At 37.2% G+C, this 24,000-nt stretch overlaps 1 protein-coding gene across 5 annotated transcripts in view; it reads left to right on the forward strand.

Annotated features, from left to right (window-relative positions):
- LOC106869076 (uncharacterized) overlaps window positions 1–24,000 on the forward strand; it is a 277,337-nt gene that overhangs the window by 107,409 nt on the left and 145,928 nt on the right. For 4 of the 5 annotated variants that reach the window (XM_089341271.1, XM_089341273.1, XM_089341274.1 and 1 more), the window contains exons 2-3: window positions 7,134–7,946; window positions 18,316–19,469. In XM_089341271.1, coding sequence (XP_089197397.1) covers window positions 18,358–19,469 — 1,112 coding nt within the window. In that variant the 5' untranslated portion in view covers window positions 7,134–7,946; window positions 18,316–18,357. Of the gene's footprint in view, window positions 1–7,133; window positions 7,947–14,344; window positions 14,464–18,315; window positions 19,470–24,000 lie in introns of those variants that run through there. The other variant, XM_089341272.1, reaches the window with a different exon arrangement.

A 24,000-nucleotide genomic window follows, 5' to 3' on the forward strand; every position in this document is an offset into this window, starting at 1 on the left:
GCTTGTTGTATTTGTGTCAAACTTTAGAGTAACAGTGAATAAATAAATAACAGAGAGCTAAAGAGCTGGGAACAATCCCTTCTTACATACATAGAGACGCACGCACGCGTGTGTTTGTGTGTGAATGAATGAACGAGTGTGAATGAGAGATTTGAGAATACGGGTGTGATGTAATAATAAACTGAGAAAAAATAACTGTGAATCTCCCTTCCCCTCTCTCTACCAGTGTGTGTGTGTGCGTGGGTTTTCGCGCTAAATCTAAGGATTTTCATGTATTCTTTCTTCTCGTTAACGTATTGGTGAATAGTGAACGGCGCTGGAGAACATAAAGACTAAAGTTGTATTTGAGAAAAAGTTAGCTGTCATGGAGGAATGGAAGCCGCTTGACTATTTGAAAAGGGATTAAGTGTTTCATGATGATTCACGTCGATTATCAAAATGCCGACATCATGATTGCTGCTCAATGCTCTATGAACACCTGTAAAGGCTGCAAGACTTCACATGGACAGCTGCAACGGGGAGTACGAGGCCGTGGCCAGCAGCAAGCTACACAGAAGGCACTCTGAGTATGACGTCCTGTCGTGTCACAGTTTTGAACAGAGCCCTGGGCTCAGTTCTGCTTTGTGAAGCTGCTGGAGACAGTGGTCAAACCCTGGTTGGAGAGGGTTGTTGCGGGAAGGCCATATGTGTAGCAGAAGGATTCAGCTCCTTGCCATAACTCCGGAGAGAATCAGAAGTGATTGTCGGAGAATGTCTATGACTTACCCGATCCCAATTTCTGGCTTTCTAATTCCTTCAGTTGTAATCTCGTGGATTACTATGTGTGGAATGCGGTTGGGAAAGACACCAACCGCTCTTTCTGCAACACCAAGACCAATCTGGTGGCCAAAATCAAGAAAGTGTTCGAAGATCTTCCAAGGGATACAATGATGGACGTGTGTGTTTGTGTATGTGTGCGTGCGTGTGTGTGTGTGTGTGTATGTGTATGTGTCTATGTGAGTACATAAACATAAACACACACATATACAATAATAAACACACAGAGAAAAATACCGATAGATTGTTATAGAGCTATATACGGCAATGCGTATGGCAGTTTCTCTCTCTCTTTCTCCCTGACAGTCTCTCCCTATCTCCCAATAATTTAAGATTTACTATTGCATATATGTATATATGATGAGGGAGAGAGAAAGAGTGCGTTTTATCATATATGCATACACACGCACAAACACACACACACACATATTCACCCGCACCTAAACATACAGCCCATTCATATAACGGAGAGCATAGAATCTTTATAAAATATTTATTAGACAAGATATGGAAGATTTAATAAAAATCAGATATAAATATTTTTCCGTAGAATTAAATATATCATTTACAAGTCTATAATAACGTCAGTACACGAGAAGAGAGAGACATGGCAATGGCGTCTGTCGAGAAACAAAGCAAATGCTGTGTTTTGTTTCAAGATGGCGCCTGTGTTTGCCATTTTAGAAAGATTCTCTCCAGAGTTTTGTCTCAGGTGTTTAGTGTTGGGTCATATAACATGATACACGAGTGACCGGCTGTACTCTTCTTATTTTTAGTCTTAGTCATAATTCTTAATCAATTATTTATTCTTGATGGCCAAGTTTGATAAACGAAGAAGGTTATAAATCAAGCAAACCACGTACACCCTACGTACACACACACACACACACACACACACACACACACACACACACACACACATATATATATATATATGTATATGTATATACATACATGCATGCATACATACATACATACATACATGCGTATGTGTCTGTGCGTGTATACATATACGTGTGTATATCTATCACTCTCTCTCTCTCTCTCTCTCTCTCTCTCTCTCTCTCTCTCTCTCTCTATCTATATGTGTATGTATATGGGTGTGAATTAATGTTGGTTTTCGAGATGTAAATTTGTGAATAACGATCAACATTTTGCATTAAAAGAATTCAATACTTGTAGAATTAATTTTATCGTGTAGGACTGACGCATGTGCATTGAACTGCGGCCATGCCGGGGCACATGGAATTCTTCTCAGGTTTTTGCATGATGCTAATAGATAAGAGGACTTTTTCTCACTGGCTATTGAGAAAACCAACCAAATCTCGATGTGCTGCTAATCAGCAATATTTCAACGGTTCTTTTTAATATTCTCGCTGATATACTGTGACAACGCCACCTTTCTATTGTCACTGCCTTCAACACTTGACACCATGGGACTTAGATTTACAACTCTTAGTGTCTAATAAAACATTTACGCTTCACTTTTTGTATTCAATATTCTTCTCCACGTTTGTCAAAAGTGACCAATCTCTGAATCTACATGACAGTTCTGTTTGGGAAAAATGATAACGCTTGCTATATTCGCATTGTTGCTGTTTCTACACACGCACACACACACAGACATGCACATACATACATGTAGATGTTTATAATTTTAATTAATTTGGAAATTATCACTGAACACTTTCAGAGAAAAATTATTTCGTGCTTAAATGAATTATGTTATGTACGTATATCTATCTATCTATCTATCTATCTATCTATCTATCTATCTATCTATCTATCTATCTATCTATCTATTACACAAATACATACATGCATACATACATACATACATACATACATACATACATACATACATATGTATATAAGTATACACCCACACACGCACTTATATGATATACATACATATCTATTTGATGACCCATCAAAAATGGCTGGGGAAAAAAAGACATGATTTCTCTAAGACATAAAATGGTAAAATAGTCTGATTCCATACAATCAACGTTGACAGTTTAATTCTTTAAAACATTTCTTTAATGACTACAGTTTTCAGAATCAATTCCTGAAAGGTTTCCAATCTTCCTACATTTCTAAGTATCTTTCACCAATATTCTACATAGAATTACTTGTCCTGCTCTTTGACATTTTCCCATCAGACTTTCATTTGTATCTCCGTTCCTTATGGAAGTTTACTTCAATGTTAAAATCCAGGGTAAAGAGAAAGACAAAACAGGTTGTTTAGATTTTCTCTCTATTTTAATTATCTGAATTCCCTCAATAAATAAGAAGTGGGTTTCTAACAAATCAAAAAAGCCTATATGTTATATTTAAGAACAAACTTGTATATTTTTACATTTTACATTGTTTCTGTAAAGAAAAGGGTTAGCTGGTCCCTTATGCTGCCTGAAAATCCAAGCTGTTCAAGTATTTTACATTAAACACAGCCAACTGCATCCATAATTCTTGGTGTAAATGTAAAGTTACAAGCTGTGGGTTTTGAAGCAGTGATCTGAAAATATTCTTATGCATGTATGTATGTATGTATGTATGTATGTATGTCATTCAATTTTATTTCAAGATTTATTGCCAATAAAGAAAGAGCCGGTTTCTAACCTAGATCCAAGGCCCCTTCATTGAAATTTCAACATCATCAACAGGGTATTTTTCTGTGTAAATATGTATACGTACATATTTTTATGATATGTATATACGTGTGTGTGTGTGTGTGTGTGTGTGTGTGTGTGTGTGTGTGTGTGTGTGTGTGTGTGTGTGTGTGTGTGTGTGTGTGTCTGTGTATACGTACGTACGTATGTATGTATATGCACATATACATAGTACATGCATATGTATGTAAGAAGGAATGTATTCATTTTTGTATATGTGTGTATGTGTGTGTGTGTGTGTGTGTGTGTTTGCGTGTGCACTTAAACTTATGTGTATGTACATATGTATATACCCATACGTGTTTAAAATGTATGCCTGTGTATATATCTGCATGTATGTGTATGTTCATGTGCATAAACGCGTGCACAAATACAGACGTAATTATGCTGGAAACATATTTATGTCGACAAGAAGCAATACATAACATTGTCTGGCACAAATGACTAAATGAATTCAATATTTAACAAAAGTGTGTAATCATGTGCTGGGTGTATAAAAAGCATTCTTTTGTCAACAACCGGGGTATTAAATGTTACGTAGCAAGGGTTCCGATTTCGTGGAAGTGTTTCTCTAAGGAATTGAAACTATCCCATGACAATACTTGATGTTGAATTAATTTACCAAATAAGTCTCATATAAACGTGTAGTTTTTTTTTCTAAACAAAGTAAAGGATAAATAAATAAATAATATTAATAAACCTAAAGCGAAAAGCAAATAAACAGTGCTTGTGTTTAATTGGCAAAAGATGACCATACGCAAGTATAATAATACATACATGCGTACACATACACATAGATGTATACATACATACATACATACATACATGCATATATATATATATATATATATATATATATATATATATATATATATATATATATATAAATAAGCAGGCGCAGGGGTGGCTGTGTAGTAAGAAGCTTGCTCCCCAACCACATAGTTCCGGGTTCAGCTCCATTGCGTTGCACCTGGGGCAAGTGTCTTCTGCTATAGCCATTGGCCGACCAAAGCCTTGTAAGTTGATTTGATAGACGGAAACTGAAAGAAACTCGTCGTAGACACACACACACACACACACACACACACACACACACACACACACACACACACACACACGCACACATACACGTACATATATGTATGTATGTATGTGTGTGTGTGTGTTGTAATATAACCAACCAACTAATTATGATGGTTCGAAACATCAGCTTTACTTCAGATTGCAAATAATCTCATTATGCATATTATGGACAATAGATGTATTCGGTAGATTATCGTTTATGGTTTGCTTTATGCAAGGCAATGACCGTAGACCAACACAAAGTCAAAGAAGGAAGCAGTAGATAAATCGAATAAAATAAAATAAAAATTGAAAAAGAAAGCAAGCAAATAAGTAAAAAAAATTCAGAAAAAATACAAAATAAGAGAAATACATTTATGAAAGATGTACTTTCTAAAAAAGATCTGCTTACTAAAATAGATTTATTTCGTAAAAAAATATATTTTGACCATCCCGTAGTATTTAAATGAATAATTCATATGGTAAAGAAAAAGGAAAATATGCATATATACAAAAATATACACGCAACACACACATACACACACATGCACATACGTGCACACACGTGCGCACGCGCTGATAGCCATATCACAATCGACCAGGCTGACGGGTGTTGTTACTCCCCACCGGTTACGATGCGTCCCCCTGCACTGTTGAGGCTTTTGAACAATGCTACCCCTTTGGCTTGTCAGGCCGGCAGGGCAACGTACCTCACTGAACCGGACGCCAGGCGGCCGAGGGTTACCTATTTATCAAGAAATGATAACAGGCTAGTTTGATGAATTCGTGTTTGGAGCCTTTTTTAGCATGTAAGCAGGCTGAAGCAAAAAATCACCACACACACACACACACACACACACATACTCTCTCTCTCCCACTCACACACACACACACACACACACACACACACATACTCTCTCTCTCCCACTCACACACTCACACACTCACACGCACGCACGCACGCACGCACGCACGCACAGATGCCAACGGCACGTATCTTATTTCTGCAGACTGTCTGACATACTAAGACGTACCATGACAAGCTTTATCAGACAGACGTCAATGGCGGTCGACATGAATATCTCATACACTCGCCCGAATACATTCTGAGTGCACAAATATTTGCAGAAACTTTATAAGAATCCTGTTTCCCCCCTTTTAATAGCAATATTAAACTACACCACTCTACCCACAATGGATCTCAATCTGGTACATTTTTTTCTTAAAGACTTTGAGAAATGCGTTGTGAGGCAAGAGTCTAGGAAAATAGTTAATCCGCAAAAATTTTGGTCGACCTTCATGTTTAAATCCGTATGATAAAGCTTTGTGTCTGGAGTTTTTACTGAGTCGGACACTTCATGTGTATGTGTGTGTGTGTGAGTGTGTGTGTGTGTGTGTGAGTGTGTGTGTGTGTGAGAGAGAGTGTGTGTGTGTGAGTGTGTTTGTGTGCAAGTATATATATATATATATTAAGACTTCATTTTTCCTTTTATTTATTTTGGTCTACATCATATATGTGTATGCGTTTTTTTGTAGGCATATAAATACATACGTGCATATATATGTTGTGTGAGTGTTTGTGTACATCTATGCCTATATATATTTATATATGCATACACACATGTCTTTATATGCATATATGTACACAGATATTGCATACATTCTTTTGTACACACGTGCACACGCATATATACATATATGTGTGTGTATATGAATATATACATGCATACACACAGACATATATAGATACACATGTATAAATAAACACACGCTCTTATGCGTGTATATATATATGCATACATACATACATACAAGTGTACATACATACATACATACATGTACGTATGCATATACTTGAATATATGTATGCACACCTATATGCACACATACATCCACTCATACCGCAGAATATTGATGTTGGATAATTTGTTTATCCGACATAATTTATATTTTGCTAAACTTGTCGAATAAGTAACATCATATTTAACCTCTCTGTTTAACCTTTGATTCAAAACTAATTTATTTTTCTGAACGATGTTATTATTTTTTTTTAGTTCTTCATCGTCTGCTTGTCCTCATGTCACGTCCATTGACCAAATCTCTTCAACTGTCAACGCTTCAACTCCTTCTGCCGCCTCTTTCTTTCACCCCTCACTCACTGTCTCACTAGCTCCCTACCTCCCACTCTTCACTCTTAATTCTCTACTACCTTTCTGTTCACTCGTTCGCTCACTCACCTACTCTCTCACTCACTCACTCACTCACTCACTCACTCACTCACTCACTCACTCACTCATTCACTCACTCACTCAATCAATCACTCACTCACTATATCTGCATGTTTCCTAAGTTCAACAACCCCTCGGGACCAGATCTATAATTAAAGACCCTCCAACCATGACCATCTTGCCATTTTTACATACAGTGTGATCTGTGAGAATTTGACTGCTCTATCTTGTAGGTTGATTGTTGTAATAGGTCCGTTCGGTGACATGCATCTAAATGTATTTGCAACCATTCAATATTGAGCTTTTATTTATTGATTTTTCATCTAATGCTTATTTATTTATTTTCTTTTATATCTAGCTTCCAGAAATGAGTAACAGACAAGAACAAGAAGAACAAGAACAACAACAGAAATAACCGCAACAACAAGAGCAGTATTATATGCACAGGAAGAGTAAAAACAACTGCCTGAACAGTAATATCAACGTCATTGGAAGTATGTAAGCCATCATCAACACCTTCAAAATCACCACCACAACAGTAACAATGACAATATCACCACCAACCACTAACAACTGCAGCAGCAACAATACAAAGACGATAAATGCTACTACAAGATGGAAAGGAAAATAAATATTCTGTGACAAACTATACGGGTTAAAGCAAAGCCTATTCAGCGTCAAAAGAACTACAGTGACACAGAATACATAAGACACACAAAATACAGTCGCAAGATATATTTACAGAATATACGGCAGCTGCACTTAATATTTACTCGGAGAATTCAGTGTAACACACACACACATACACACACACAAAGTATACAGAACCACACATACACACACATACACACTCAGACACACATATCCACAGAAATAAACATATTCTCACACATACACACACAAACATAGATACAATATCACGGGATATGTCCCAACTGTACGAATTAACACAGAATAAACCTCATCAGTAAACTAGTATTGGCGCACTGTCGTCTGACATCGATGTAAGGTTGGAAAACATATAGTGTCACACACACACACACACACGCACACACATGTATACATCATTACACGACATGACACAGGATGTATAGCATCATACTCGAGTGTTACTGCAAGAGATCGAACAATCTAGAACAATGGAAATGTTTGATTATCGATTGAAGAACAGGTAAGCATTTATTTAATTTCTTAGTTTAAATGTAAGGTTCTCTGGAGTGTCGATGGGTGATCGAATTGTTAGTTTACTGATGGGTGTGTAGGGTGGGGTGGGGGAGGGAGAGGATGTTGGTCTGGTGGCTTAGTCAAGTGGAGGCGTTGGACCGACGACTTAAACTGACAATCCGTTGGTTACAACAACGATTGATCAAGTTGATCCGATCGCCGGAACAGCCTGCTTGTGAAGTTAACGTGAAAGTGGTTGAGTACTTCGCAGACATGCGTAACCGTTAATGTTGTACGTAAAGAAATTCAGCGTGACCACAGAGTGTGGCAAGGCTGTCTCTTTGAAATACAGGTACAACTCATTTTTGCCAGATGAGTGAACTGGAGCAATATGAAATCAAGTATCTTACTCAAGGACACCGCGTCGCAAGGAATCGAACTCAGGTCCCTACGATCGGCAGCCGAATACCCTAACCACTAAGCCACGCGCCTTACTAAGGTGCTGAACTAAATGGAGGGATGTCATATTAAAGTGGTAGCAATTAGATTGATGTTCAATTAAGGTGTGACTGATGTTGTTTTGTTGATGTTTTAATTACTTAACTAATCACTCACCGAATGAACAAATGAACCGTTCAATTAACACACATTCATTAACTCTCACACTCACTCCATCAGTCCTTCCAACTATCACTCAATTATCACCCATTCAACCACTCATCAGCATACACATTAATAAATCGCTACCCCACACCATCACTCAATTCCTACCTCACTCACTCATTAACCAAACTCTATATCATAACCTAAAACTCACTTTTTCTCTCAGATATTTATTCACTCACAAAAGCACGCCCTCGTGCCAACCTTCTCCCGCTCTCGCTCATACTCTCACTCACGAAGCAACATTCACAGATATTCATTGAATTTCCTTCAATCAAACACTCACTCAAAACGTCACACACACACACACACACACACACACACACACACACACACACACACACACACACACACATACGTGCAACCATTACATTGTGCGTAACACACAGTGCGTTGCTCTAAACACCGTAGTATGTGCTGTGTTTTGTGTACAGAGCACAGAGATCGAACCTGGTGAACAAACCCGCACAAATGATTTGCTTATAATGATCAAGTGTTTGTGCTCCACATTTGCTCACCCTCCCTCCCTCCCTCCCTCCCTCAAATCGACGTTGGCTGAACAGGTGCACCGTGTACCACGCGTCAGGTGTCGAAGTGATCTGAAGTGTTTCGCTCAACAAACATAACGTACCACCAGGTCTGGGAATTAAAACGATGGTCTCGCGATTGTTAGTGCAACACCCTAACCATTCAGCAATTCAGCCTCATGCACAGTTCATAGCACACACTACACAATACACAACGTACAGTACACAATGCAGTGTACACAGTACATTGTACTCAATAGAGAGTACACACTACACAATATACAATACAAAGTACACAGTGCATAATACCGAGTACACAATACAAAATAACCTGTACACAGTGCACAATACCGAGTACACAGCATAGAGTACACGCTACGCTATACACAACATTCAGTACGCAGTACTGTGTATCGCAAAAACATGACCCAGAAATCGATTGCTAACTGGATAATCAATAATCGGAAATATCGATCAAGTGACAGAGTGTTACCCAAGCCATGGGAACTGCTATTGTCACGCTCCATATATCCGTCACCGTGAAGAGGCGGTGGCAGGGAGGGAAGGAGTGGAGACATTAGGAAAGACGTACATGAATGGGGGTCGGGTGGAGGTAGGTAGATAGGTAGGTAGGAGTGGAGTGGCTGGAAAGATGCTGTGGGGAGGAGGAGGAGGAGGAGGGGGAGGAGGAGGAGACCTTCAATAGAAAAATCGATCGATGCATTACATGGAAACAGCCATTCACCAGCATGTGTTGTGAATCCATTATATTGCTCCACGGCCAACATATGGTGCTGCTACTGCTACTACTACTACTACTACTACTACTACTACTACTACTACTACTACTACTACTACTACTACTACTGCTATTGCCGCAGCCAGCACCACCACCGTCAATCATCACCACCACCACAATAACCATTACCTCTACTGCTGCTGCCCCACACCTGCTACTACTACCACTACTCGCACCCCGATCACCACCAAGTATTTCATTTCACCAGTAGTGTATAGGTGAACGAAGGACAGACATTTTGAAGATAAAGTAATCAATCGATGAAATCGATCCTAAAATTTGACTGGTACTTGTTTTAACATCCCCGGAAGAATGCAAAACATAGACATTCCCAGCGCGACTTTATTTGCTTCGTTATAACTGACCACAAAGGCGGATATAACGAATTCAGACCCTGAAAGGGTAATTGCTATCTATTCCACGACACTTCAAAGATGGCCATCCAAGCCAACTTTGAAGATAGGAAAAATTTATTTTACATAATTTCACAATTTTCTTTGAGAATACCAGAGTGAAGCTGACATGTCTTTTACATATTTTATCCACCCAGGTACTTGACACAGAGATTTTCCGGAACAAAATGCCTCGTGGTGTTTGTTCCAGCTCTTTATGTTCTACGTTCCGATGACCTTAGGTTTCAGATCTTGGTTTTTTTTCTTTCTTTGCGAGTTGGGTGCATCGATAAATAAAGGAGTCGAGCCAGAGACTGCGATCGATCCGATGACGGGGAGAGGGGGAGAAATGCAGACGGAATGGTTTTAGGGGCCGCTTGCCTCTGCCGTGACAGGGGACGAGGGTTCAAAACCTTAATGAACACGACATCGTTGAGGAGGAAGATGAAAAGGAGAAGAAGAGGAGGAAGAAGAAAAAAGAGGAAAAGAAGGAAGAGAAGAAGAGGAGGCGAAAGAAGAAAAGAAGAAAAAGAAGAAGGAGAAGGAGGAGGAGAAGAAGACGGCGACAAGCAAGGGAGATGATGTAGTTGATAGGTTGCACCCTATGGTATAACTGGTATTTGTGATAAACGATTACGGCTGGATTTGATCTGACTCTAGATGGGGTTAATTAACTGCAAAATAATGGAGTTAAATAAAAGCTACCAGAAATAGCAGCCGAATTCCGATAACTACCTGGAGGAGATGTCCTCCTGGGGTTAAAAAGAGTAGCATTAAGTGTGTACTGTATGGTACAATCTCGTTGAGGTTGTAACAGCCGTTACTTTTCAGTAGAGTTAGTACTTGTATCTCGTACAGAGAGTTTAGTACTAACTACTTAACTTGTTTTATATAAATAAATATATATATATATATATATATATATATATATATATATATATATATATATATATATATAGTGTGTGTGTGTGTGTGTGTGTGTGTGTGTGCGTGTGCAATATCTGAAATGGGGCAACAATGAAAAAGATGAGTGATATATAAGAATATAGAAGAGGAAATTAGCTGAAGAAATAAAAGACAGGACAGAACATTAATATTTGATATTCAAAATATATTTTCAAATAAATACATAAATAAATATAACAGAAAGAAAAAAAAGTGGCTCAAATAAGCAGAAAAAAAATCACCGAAGAGGAAAAACAGGCATATAAAAGAATCTGAAAAGGAGAAAAAGCAACAAGGAAAACAGGGCCCCGAAATATTATTCAGAAATAAATTTTAGATTGAAGAGAAGCGAATGGCAAGAAACATTGGTGGGTGTAGACGTGGGTGTTGGTTGAGTAAAATATCTGACAGAGAAGAAATATTGGGTGGAAACACACACGTACACACAAACGCACACACGCGCACGCACGCACGCACACGCAGGTTTTTGGTGTACGCGTGTATACATATATATGTCTATATACACGCGTATGTCAAACGTTCTTGCTGTTCATACACTTGTCTTCGTCTTTTGCTTTTCTATAAATTTCAACTACGCAAGTGTAACTGCCCGAAACGGTAAGCACATCTGGTAACTTGACTGAGAAAGGAAGACCGCGAATCGCCCGTCTTCTTTTTTCCCTGTCCTTCTAATTGTTGTTACTCCTGTCTGCGTTTGTATTGTCCTTCTGTCCGAATGTTTTATTGCGTTTTCGTTCCATTATATATATATATATATATATATATATATATAATCGTTGCTATTATGCAAAAATATCATAAATCCAAAACGTTGCATTTTCAGAAAAAGGAAAAAATAGTTTCACAATTCCATAGCAAAACCATTGTACAACACTTTGACAATTTTTGATATCTTGGCATCTGAAGCAGCTGGAGATACGATAGTTTGACCAAAAGAACCGGCTATTGCAGGTGGTGGTCTTCTTGATGAGGATTATGTTGATGATGGCGATGTAGCTATGACGACGACTATGATGATGAAGATGATGATGATGATGATGATGATGATGATGATGATGATGATGATGATGAAGACGATGATGCTGATGATCTCACTTTTGTAGATTGTCTCTAATACACTTGCATAGGTTTCATTAGACGAATATGACATGAGCAATGATTTAGCTGCTGTTTCTGAAACAAATATATTAATAGAGGCAATTATGCGTATAAACAAATTAGATGTATTGAATATCATATAACAGTTTGGGTATGAAACACAAAATATGTCTGTATGTATACATGAAAAACGAGAGAAATATCTATTCATTTGTACTTAAATATTCATCGTCTGAAAGTCTATATCTTTTACTTTCTCTCGCTTTCTCTCGTCTTTCATGTATACATATTTTGTGCCCAGACTGTTATATTATATCTAATATACCTAATTTGTTTTCCCGCATAATTGTCTCTATATCTGCTCGACCTGATCCCTCTTATAGTAACCCTTTACCCTATGGAATCGATCCCCTGTAAAGACATCGGAGTCTAAGTTTGAATCTTTTTCAGCACCACGAAGTGTCTCCTATAATGAAAATCTCCGGACCTCACCTGTGGAATATATACGTATATATATATATATATATATATATATATATATATATATATAGAGAGAGAGAGAGAGAGAGAGAGATAGATAGATAGATAGATAGATAGATAGATAGATAAATAGATAGATAGATAAATAGATAGATAGATAGATAGATAGATAGATATGCTGTTTTTATGTGTTCCTATGGTAACGTTTCATTGTACACCAGTCATGTTTCTGATCCGATCAATTGGCCAACAATAGGAAAAAGATAGAATCTTTGAAAAAGAAAAACAACAGCAACATAAAAAGCAACAACAAAACAATTCCCCACAAACCAGTAGAGTTTAGAATGGTGTCAATGTTGCCTTTTTTAATGGTCTTCGATTCTATTGAATTTTATAGCCATCCCCGTCACCGCCACCACTACCACTACCGCTACCGCCATCGCCACCCTGTCTCTGTCTGCTTCCAGCTCTTTTCTCTCTATTTCGTTCAGTGAGCGGGTTTCTGCGTACGTTTCTCTCTGTCTCTTTACATATATCGAACTGCTTCTAATTCATATTTGAATGCATATCTATCTATCTATCTATCTATCTATCTATCTATCTATCTATCTATCTATCTATCTATCTATCTATCTATCTATCTATCTATCGATCTATCTATCTATCGCTGTTCTTTGTAGGAAGCTGCTACCGAGGCCATCGATCCTCTTTGCCAAGGTCTTGTTGGGGGACCACGTTTCTGCTCCATAGAGAAGGAAAGCGGACCGACACAATGTACATGCGGACTTTCGTCTTCCGAGAGATAGAGCAGTGATGCCAAAGGGGCTTCCATGGGGAATGCATGACCTCAGCGGCCAGACCACATTCATAATAATCTCTCCTCTCGGACATCGTCCTGCATAAGAGGTTTTGTGGTCAGTCAACTTTCTCAGTTAGTCCCTTGTCCAGATCACCAGCTTTACCAACTGTAGCATTACATCTTCTTGCCTCGATCATTAGCTTATGAAACGATTTCTTTCTTAATTTTTCCTCACAATAAAACTCTAGCTGGATATTTTTGTGATTTAAAAGGGTAGCCATTTGTATGTTTAGCCATCTTAAATCATGTCTACTCAGAATTAATGATTTTGCTTGTAAAATACTATGAGCAGAGAAAAATTAGTGCTTCTGTAATTTATCGTTTCTTTTGTAGTTTTTGTTGCTAAAATGTTTTTATGGAAAATGAATTCCAAGTATAAATCGTAAAAGAGAAAAATATCCAGTGTTAATCTCATTTGCCAGCGTTTCTGTTATTGACCCGGCCTCTCTGCTATGCAACAGAACAATAACTAGTGTTATTCTCTTCTGCTAGAGTTTCTGTTATTGACCCGGCCTCTCTGTTATACAACAGAACAATAACCAATGTTATTCTCTTCTGCTAGAGTTTCTGTTATTGACCCGACCGCACTACTATACAACAGAACTATTCCAGTGGCCGTTGTGTAAAATTACAGTTGAAGTCTCTCTTTGAACCGTGCCAAATCTGCAAACTGTCGGCCATGTTATTGTAGCCTTATCAACAAATATTCTCGCAGGAATTTTGTAGACAGGAAATTCCAGGTGAGTTATCAGTGTGAAATAATTTGTAATAGTTCTGAAATTCAGTGACTTCGTGTAGCATCCTGATGGAGAGGGGGAAGAGGTAGTTTGCAAATGTATTGACAAGGTGGCTGGCAGAAACATAGCAAAATATCAATTGTAATGTTAAACCTCATTGAGGATCGCATGTCAAAAAAAAGTTTTTCTTTAAATGTTCCAAAAATTCGCAGGAACTTGGAACCGACTTACTCTCTAAATATTGCAGCTCAAATATTTCTATAGAAATCAGTAGATGGCGGTGGGGTGTCTGGGCGGTGAAAGAGAGCGACGAATGCGACTATTGCAACAACAAGACTTACAAACCGTCGTCGCCATTATGATCACCGCCACCACCGCCGCCGCCGCCACCGCCGCTGCCACCGCCGCCGCGATGCCACCACCGCCGCCATTATCAAGCTGTTGAGTTACGTACACATACACCGGCGACTCAATGGAAAGTCAACAACAAGCAGCTACGAAGGACGTCATAGAGTTGTTTAAGGTGAACAAGAACGTGGGTTCGTCTATGTGGTCGCAAGAAATATCCAGCAAAACTCTTTCAAATCACACCCTACCGTCCTGAGACACCTTCAGTAATGTAGTCCTAAATTTGGAATGTCTAGGACGGGATGGTCATGAATAGAACACCTTCGTTCATAAGTCTGCCGAATTGAGACAACAACAGCAGTAACAAATTTTGGACACTCATATCAACGGAGTCAGCAGGGTGGCGACAACAGCGGTGGCGGCGGCATCGACACGGTGGCAGCAGCGACGGTGGTGGCGGTAGTGGCGGTGGCGGGTCGGCGGCGACGGCGGCGACGGGTCGGCGGCGACGGCGGCGGCGGCGTCAGTGTTGATGTTATTGGTGAAATATGAGCTGCGACTTTCTCAAAAGAAATCAGTAGTTTCAGAAGATTAAAAGCAAGGTTTGATCCTGCGACCTCCGATTAACCACAAAGCCATAAACTATACATCTGAAAGTCTCCACTAACAACTTCATTTCTAAGATGCCCGGTCATATTAACAAAGAAACGAAGATAAATAAATAAATAAAGATATCCTAGATTCAAATGAAAGATTTCTTTTGGAATGTCACCGAAATATCATAATTCTTCATTTATCTGTCAGTTCAGATCCTTTTCAAAAGATGTCTCCTCGTCGTTTTGAGGAATTGGACAAAATTAACATTTTTCAGTAGAGGAAGGATTGATTCACTGTCATTGCTCTTGGCATCGGATAATTCTTTCACTACCATTCAATTATTTTATATCCAAGAAAGCACCAATTCTCCCTACAACACTTTACCGTTTTGTAAGCCATGCTTCAATGCTTCAATTGACCAAAGCAATTCGTTTCTGTCCATTTGCTTCGAGAATTTTTTAATTAAAGTTTTATATACCCCACACTGACATCTATCTATCTATCTATCTATCTATCTGTCTGTCTGCCTGCCTGTCTGTCTGTCTGCCTGCCTGCCTGTCTGTCTGCCTGCCTGCCTGTCTGTCTGTCTGTCTGTCTGTCTGTTTCTTTCTTCCTCTATCAAATGACTTTACCGCTAACGGACATTTTCGACGTCACCCCTACTTTCCTCACTATCGCCATTACAACTACCATCGCCACCGCCACCGCCACCGCCACCACCACCAGCATCACTACTACCACCGTTGAACCCTAACGGTCGCCCATATCGCAACCATCTCCACCGCTACCACCACCACCGACCTATCCCCACCACCATTAAAACCCGCTACTCACGCCATGACCACTACGACTACCACTATGCTCCCCACTGCCAACGTCACCATCATCATTACTATCACGACACGACCACCACCAATATTTGCCATTGTTCAATAAAAAACGTCAATCTCTATTCTATTACATAATGCATCACACTTTTTTTATTGTGTACTATTATTATTATTATTATTATTATTATTATTGATATCTTTATACGTGTTTGCGTGGGCTCACAGTTTTATTGAATTTTGGAAATGATTTGTTTACACTCATTAAATTTTGTTAGAACTTTAAATTAGGGGACTAATTCACAAGTGAAGAGGATGATAGGTAAATTGTGCCCTAAAGGGCCCAATTGTTGCCATATTTTCCCGCTCGCGTCTGGTTCTTTCGTTTCGAAATCATGGCGGTGTTAACCCCTGCAAACTGGAAGAATGTGCTCTTTTACAATGTGGAAGGCATTGGATGATGAATAAGCAAAGTTTCTAACCAACACTAACATGCAACGAAGGTTTCTCAGCCAATTCTTCGAGTATTCTTTCTCTGCCAACACTCACATGACAATTCTACAATGACTGCCACCAATTTTCTGTCTACATTCAATATTTCAGTCTTCAGCTCTCGTAAATATTTACACACTTTATCAACCTATTTTACTGAAATGTGATTATTATCATTTACTCAACACATACCAATTGGTCTACAACTTCTGGATTACCCCTCCCACCCCCGACTCTCCACCCCACCCCCTCCTTCATAATGATGTCGCTCACTTTGTCTCGACTTTGATGTTTCATCACTCTTGCTTCTTTCATCTCCAGTCACTTGGCTCTTATCTTCTTTGATCTCCGCTCGACTCGCTCATTTATCATTATTATTATTATTATTATTATTATCATTATTTTTGTTGTTATTATTTTCATCATCATCACCGTCATCATCGTTTCCGTTGTTGTTATTGTTGTTGTTTTTATTATGACAATTATTATTATTATTATTAGGGAGGTGGATGGTGAAATCGATAGAGTAGCGAATAAAGTATAAAAATAAAAATGACCAGAGATTTTGGCAACGGACTTCATCGATTATATTGATTCCAATACTTGACTAATGATAATTTTATCAATCATTTTATATTAGAGAAATTGGTGTGCAATAGGGTCGTTAGTTCTCGTAAGTTAGCAACAGGGGAATTGTTGAACAATAACGTAGTGAGTTATAAGTTAGCAACGGGTCAATATGGATTGATCGTATTTTGCGGCGGCGAGTGAGATCAGGATGCAAATGGAGTGGAACAGATATCACAAAATGCATTTATCTGAAAGCATCAATTAAATTAACATGCATTTAGACACACACACACACACACACATGCATTATATACTATTATAAAACTCCAAGTCAAGTATATATATATATATATATATATATATATATATATATATATATATATTTATTTATTTATTTATTTATATGTAAGTATACACACACATGCACACACACGAAGATACACACACAGACATATATATTTACGTATAATTTGTTTGTGCGAATGTGCGTGGGTGGATACGTATGTGTATGCAGGTATGCATATATGTGTGTATTTTACACACACACACACACACAGGCACGCACACACACACACACACACACACACACACACACACACACATTGATGGACATGAATTAAAATAATAAAATAAGAACAGTAATAAAAGAGTGAAGAAAAAATATATAGTGCGTGTGTTTATTTGGCAAAAAAATTGACCATCCCGAAATATAATATCGGTTTAAACACACGATTTCACAATAGGAATGTTGCCAACCAAATTGATAACCGTAATATATATATATATATATATATATATATATATATATATATATATATATATATATATATATATATATACATACATACATATGTACATGCATACATGCATACATACGTACATACATACATACATACATACATACATACATACATACATACATACATACATACATACATATAAAGTGTGTTTGTATGTACATGCACATCGTACACCCACTTTCTTCACTCAACAAATGATATTTTCTTTCTTTCTGTTGTAGTTTTGTCAAGACGAAATAGAAGGCAGAATCCAACCCCTCAAAATGGACGACAAACCAAAAGAAGGGTCAAATGCGGGACCCTTCACAGACAGATCTGCAGGGAAACCAGGTGAGGAATCTTCTGAGAAAGAACCCGATATCGATGCCGCGAAGCTTGAGAAAATCTCTCGTCTTTTGGCCAGAAAACGCGCCAATGCCGTGGCGGCTGCAGCGGCGGCAACTGCAGCAGCACAGGGTACAACATCCGGTGATAACGAGGCCTCTTCGAATGCAGCGGAACCCGCAGGTGGAACTCTATCACATTGGTCGAAACTACGGACCACAGTTCAAATTGCAAGCGCCGTGAAACAACGATCGAAACGTCGCTATAATCACCACCGCCAGGATTCCTTCTTACGCAAATTCTCAACTCGTAACAACAGCAACATCGATATGGAAAGTGATTCAGAAGACGAAGGTTTGGCTTTACAAGTGGAACGCAAGGAAGAAGAAAAACGTAACCATCACTACGTGCTTAGTCCCGAGGGTACTTTTATGATGTATTGGCTCTTCATGTTGACACTGGCTGTTCTTTATAACCTTTGGACGTGTATAGCGCGAGAGGCGTTTCAAGAAATACAACTTCAACATATAGCTCTTTGGACCAGCTTTGATGTAATTTGTGATGTCATCTACTTAATAGACATCGTTGTACAGTTCCGTACCGGATATTTAGAGCAAGGTTTGCTCGTGTACGACTCGAAGAAACTCAGCAAAAACTATTACTCTTCATCAGACTTCCGTATGGACGTTGCATGTTTAGCCCCATTAGACTTCTTACAGTTCGCCATTGGTTGGCATCCAATACTTCGTTTTCCACGTTTTCTCAAGGTATACAGGTCATTAAGATGCAGTCACATGTTAGAATCCCGGACGCCTTATCCTAACCTATTTCGGGTGGCAAATCTCACCCACATACTCTTCTTGGGTGCTCATTGGTTTGCAGCATTTTTTTACCTCATTTCGGAAGCGGAAAATTTCGTCGGAGACTGGACCTACCCTCAACCTGTTGGGGAGTACTCCTCGGTAACTCGGAAGTACCTATATTCACTGTTCTGGTCAACCCTGACGTTGACCACCATAGGAGATCTTCCTCCACCAACCACAAACTGGGAGTAAGTACTATATATACAATAATTGCTCTTCTTTCTTAGATCTATCTATATATTTCATTGTCTTATTTGTATGTTTATATTCAGTATTGTTCACCATTTATTATAACAATAAAATACGCCATTAATATGTCTCTCTACTCTTTGCCATTTTCTACCTTAGTTTATCTCTCCAACAATCTCTTTCTATCTCTTCCTCTTTATCTTCTATCTATCTATTTATCTACCTATCTATCTATCTATCTATCTATCTATCTATCTATCTATCTATCTATCCATTCATCTATTTGTCTGTCTGTCTCTCTTTCTGCCTACTGGACCATCTGTCTGTCTGATATACATACATACATACATACATACATACATACATACATATATACATACATATATATATATATATATATATATATATATATATATATATATATATATATATATATGTACATATATTTTTAATACACTTTCTTCGTTCTATATCTGATATATTTGTTTATCTAGTTTGCTGTTTGTTTTTCTGTCCAAACTATGCACACATGAACACGAAATACGAATTCACACACGAACACAATTATTCCCACCCCTATATATATATATATATATATATATATATATATATATATATATATATATATATATATATATATATATATATATATATATATATATATATATATATATATATATATATATATATATATATATATATATATATATATATATATATATATATATATATATATATATACATTCATACATACAAAACTTATTGTCACAAATTACCCAATTTTTACGCATTCATCTTTAATTCTGTATAGATGCCTTTTCACTGATATCACATGCTCGTAGGTGCACACAAGGGTGCATACACTTGCATATGTGCATAGATGCTGCAATATAACATTCATATCTATATGAAGTAGGCAACCGTTACCCACCATCAGCACCAGGTATACACACATAAATATGTTTATATATATATATGCATACACAACAACAACAACAGCAATAGCAGCATTGATAGAATTAACAGAATAAAGAACTCAATACGTTAAGTTAAACATTTAACTTTTAAGAGGTTTGTGAAGTTCCGCCAAAAGTGAAAAGTTTCTTTTGATATATTGGTGAAGATGTGAAGTTTATTTCCAGCATTATTTGGGCACTTCCACACTATCATAGGAATATAAAGACGTAACTCGATAAAATTTTCTAAAACAGGTGGTCGAGTAGAATCTGCTTAGCGTTCACCGGATCTCAAAGCACTAGATCTCTTCTATGTGATTACTTAAAAGATTAAATTCTATGAATCAAAAGTGGAAACGGTCAACGAATTGAGGATAGCCATCGAACAAGAAACTAGAAATAAGAAACGAATTCAGATTAACAATTTAACGATTTGTTTAATATAAATATATAACAAATTCAAGCGGTGAATATATATATATATATATATATATATATATATATATATATGTATGTATGTATATATATATATATATATATATATATATATATATATATATATATATATATATATATATATATATATATATATATATATATATATATACATATATATATATATTGGAAGGAGACAAAGGAGAAAAGGCATACATACATACATGTATATATATATATATATATATATATATATATATATATATATATATATATACATGTATGTATGTATGTATATAAAGTATATATTCTTGTAATCACAAGTAATATTGGCATATGATAAAAGAGTGGTCAATACTTGAATATGAATCTTTTTGTAAACATTTTCATAAAAAAGTAGTAAGATTATACACAAAAATAGTTATATAAAATGGATAACATTCGATTATATTAATTTGATATTTATTAACAACTATTGGCAAGGACGAAAATACGATTGATTGAAGAAAGATATTGGAAACTGCTCAAAATTTAACCTGAAGTCAGTGATTGGGTTGGTTTGTGCTCCTTAGCAGACCTTAGGGCAGATCAGGTTGGAATTTTTTTTTTTCTTTTTTTTTTAAGAAAATTTTGTTGTTCGTAACTATGGTTTCATATTATCTTCATGTAAGGAACACGTAGAGTTAAAAACGTATATCAGATTGATCATGAAATGGGAATCAATATATTAAAGGAGAATTGATACGTGAATGTAGGAAAATGAATATAAATAAAATATACATATATATCTTAACAACAACAAGGATAACAACAACAACAGTGACATACACCTTCCATTTTCACAATCACGTGGATGGAAACGTGATTGTGGAATTCATAAGATAAATATGCAATAAGCGCTTTTGATAAACTACATGTAGTAGATTGTAAACAAACATAGGTTTCTGTTTTGCCATTGGTTTGCTTGAAATTAATCTATTAATCTATCTATCTATCTATCTATCTATCTATCTATCTATCTATCTATCTATCTATCTATCTATCTATACATGCTGTACGTATTCTTATCCAAGATGGAGATGAGTACCTACGTCCCCATCTGTGACCAAGGATGTGTGTGAGAGAGTATATGCTTGCGCGCGCGTGAGTGTGTCTCTCACACAAATAAATTGTAAAATTTAAAATATCTAACAATATATCTGTCCGCGTCTCTGTCCGTCTGTTTGTCTGTCTGTCTATCTGTCTGTCTGTCTGTCTGTCTGTCTGTCTGTCTCTCTATGTATATGTGTGTGTATATACATACATATTATATATACACATACAAACATGCATATGTGTGTGTGTGTGTATATGAATATATAATATATAGATAGATATAGATACACACACACATATACATACATATACATTTACATACATATACATATATTTATATATATGCATGCATAATTACATATATTTTCGATACACTGATGTGTAGGAAGACACGCAGGTCTACAAAGACATGGAGAAAGAGAGAGAGAGAGAGAGAGAGAGTGAAAGAGAGAGAGAGAGAGAGAGAGAGAGATGGTCGGGAGAGAGAAATAAAAGTTAAAAGAGATAGATCGATAATTAAACTAATATATAGAAATATAGTTCGGTTGGGAGAGATATATAGACAGACAGACAGACTGACAGATAGATAGATAGATAGATAGATAGATAGATAGATAGATAGATAGATAGATAGATAGATAGATAGATAGTTAGATAGGAATTATGAATGGTTGATGGCGAAACATACCAAGATAGATAATTATGGTATATCAATGTAAAGAACAAGAAATAAATACGGACAGATTGGCGATGAGAGAGATAAATATATAAATATATAACTATTTAGACATCTTGATAGCTTGATGAGATAACGAGTGATAGATATGTAGATGGACAGACAAACACAATTAGATGGAGGGGGAGATAAAACCAAAGTTAATAACTTTTAAATTTCATCATTTCTTACCACAGCCAACGGACCTGGCTATCCATCGCCGTCGGAATTTTTGAAGAAAATTTCGCCCTAATTCTTCCAATTAAGTGGCAATTACTATATTATTGTGGAGATAGCAGAATATTCGTTCGTGTTGCTACAGAACTAATTCTGTCTAATTGAATTTCTCAGTTGTTCAGCGGGCAAATAATACAAGCTATTCGGTAAAATGCCTAAATATACCATATATACTGTATCCTTTTGTCTTTTTCATTAGAAAACCTATTATAAGCTTGTTAAGTGAATTATATCAATGTAAGACATTCTGATTTGGTTGAGTAAGTAACGTAGTGGGAGCGCCATAACAGCGCCTGGATTGCAGATGAAGAGGACATACCTAGTACTCATTCCGGAGCGAAAAACTTTCAACGTTTCTTTATCTTTGTTTTGTCGATGTTGTTGTTATAGCTCAGCATTGCCATATTAAAGATTTTCAATTATTCATAAACTGAATTCCATTCAGACATAACTGAAACGGACCGGTAAACTCGGTGGCTATAATTATATTTCATAAGCAATTATAAATAGTCAACAAAACTCTTGTTATATATTCTTTTCTATTCTAAGCACAAGGCCCGAAATTTTGGGGGAGGGGGGACAGTCGATTAGATCGACCCCAGTACGTAACTAGTACTTATTCAAGCAATTGGTAGATGTTGCTGATGTATATGAATCTGTTGATGATGACGACGACGACAACGACGATGATAATGATGAGGATGATGATGAGGAGGAGGTGGGGAGGGGGAGGTGGGGAGGAGGAGGTGGGGAGGGGTGGGGAGGAGATAGGGAGGAGGAGGTGGGAAGGGATAGTGATAATGAAAAGGACGTTCATGACGATGATACGGTGATGATGATGATCGTGATGATGATACTGAGGACAATGACGATGATGGTGGTGGTGGTGGTAGTGGTAGTGGTGGTGGTAGTGGTGGTGGTGGTAGTGGTGGTGGTAGCGTTGCTGTGAAAGACCAGGAAAATCGCTCTTAAAATATTTTTGGTTTTTATGTGACAATCACTCTTGAAAAAACCGATTCTGCCAATATATTGAATCGAAGATGGCAAAGTCTTCGAAAAAAAATTATACGAAACCTGAGAGAGAATGAAAGA

Source organism: Octopus bimaculoides, chromosome 24 (genome assembly GCF_046866305.1).
Source record: "Octopus bimaculoides isolate indiv1 chromosome 24, ASM4686630v1, whole genome shotgun sequence".
NCBI classification, from domain to species: domain Eukaryota; kingdom Metazoa; phylum Mollusca; class Cephalopoda; order Octopoda; family Octopodidae; genus Octopus; species Octopus bimaculoides.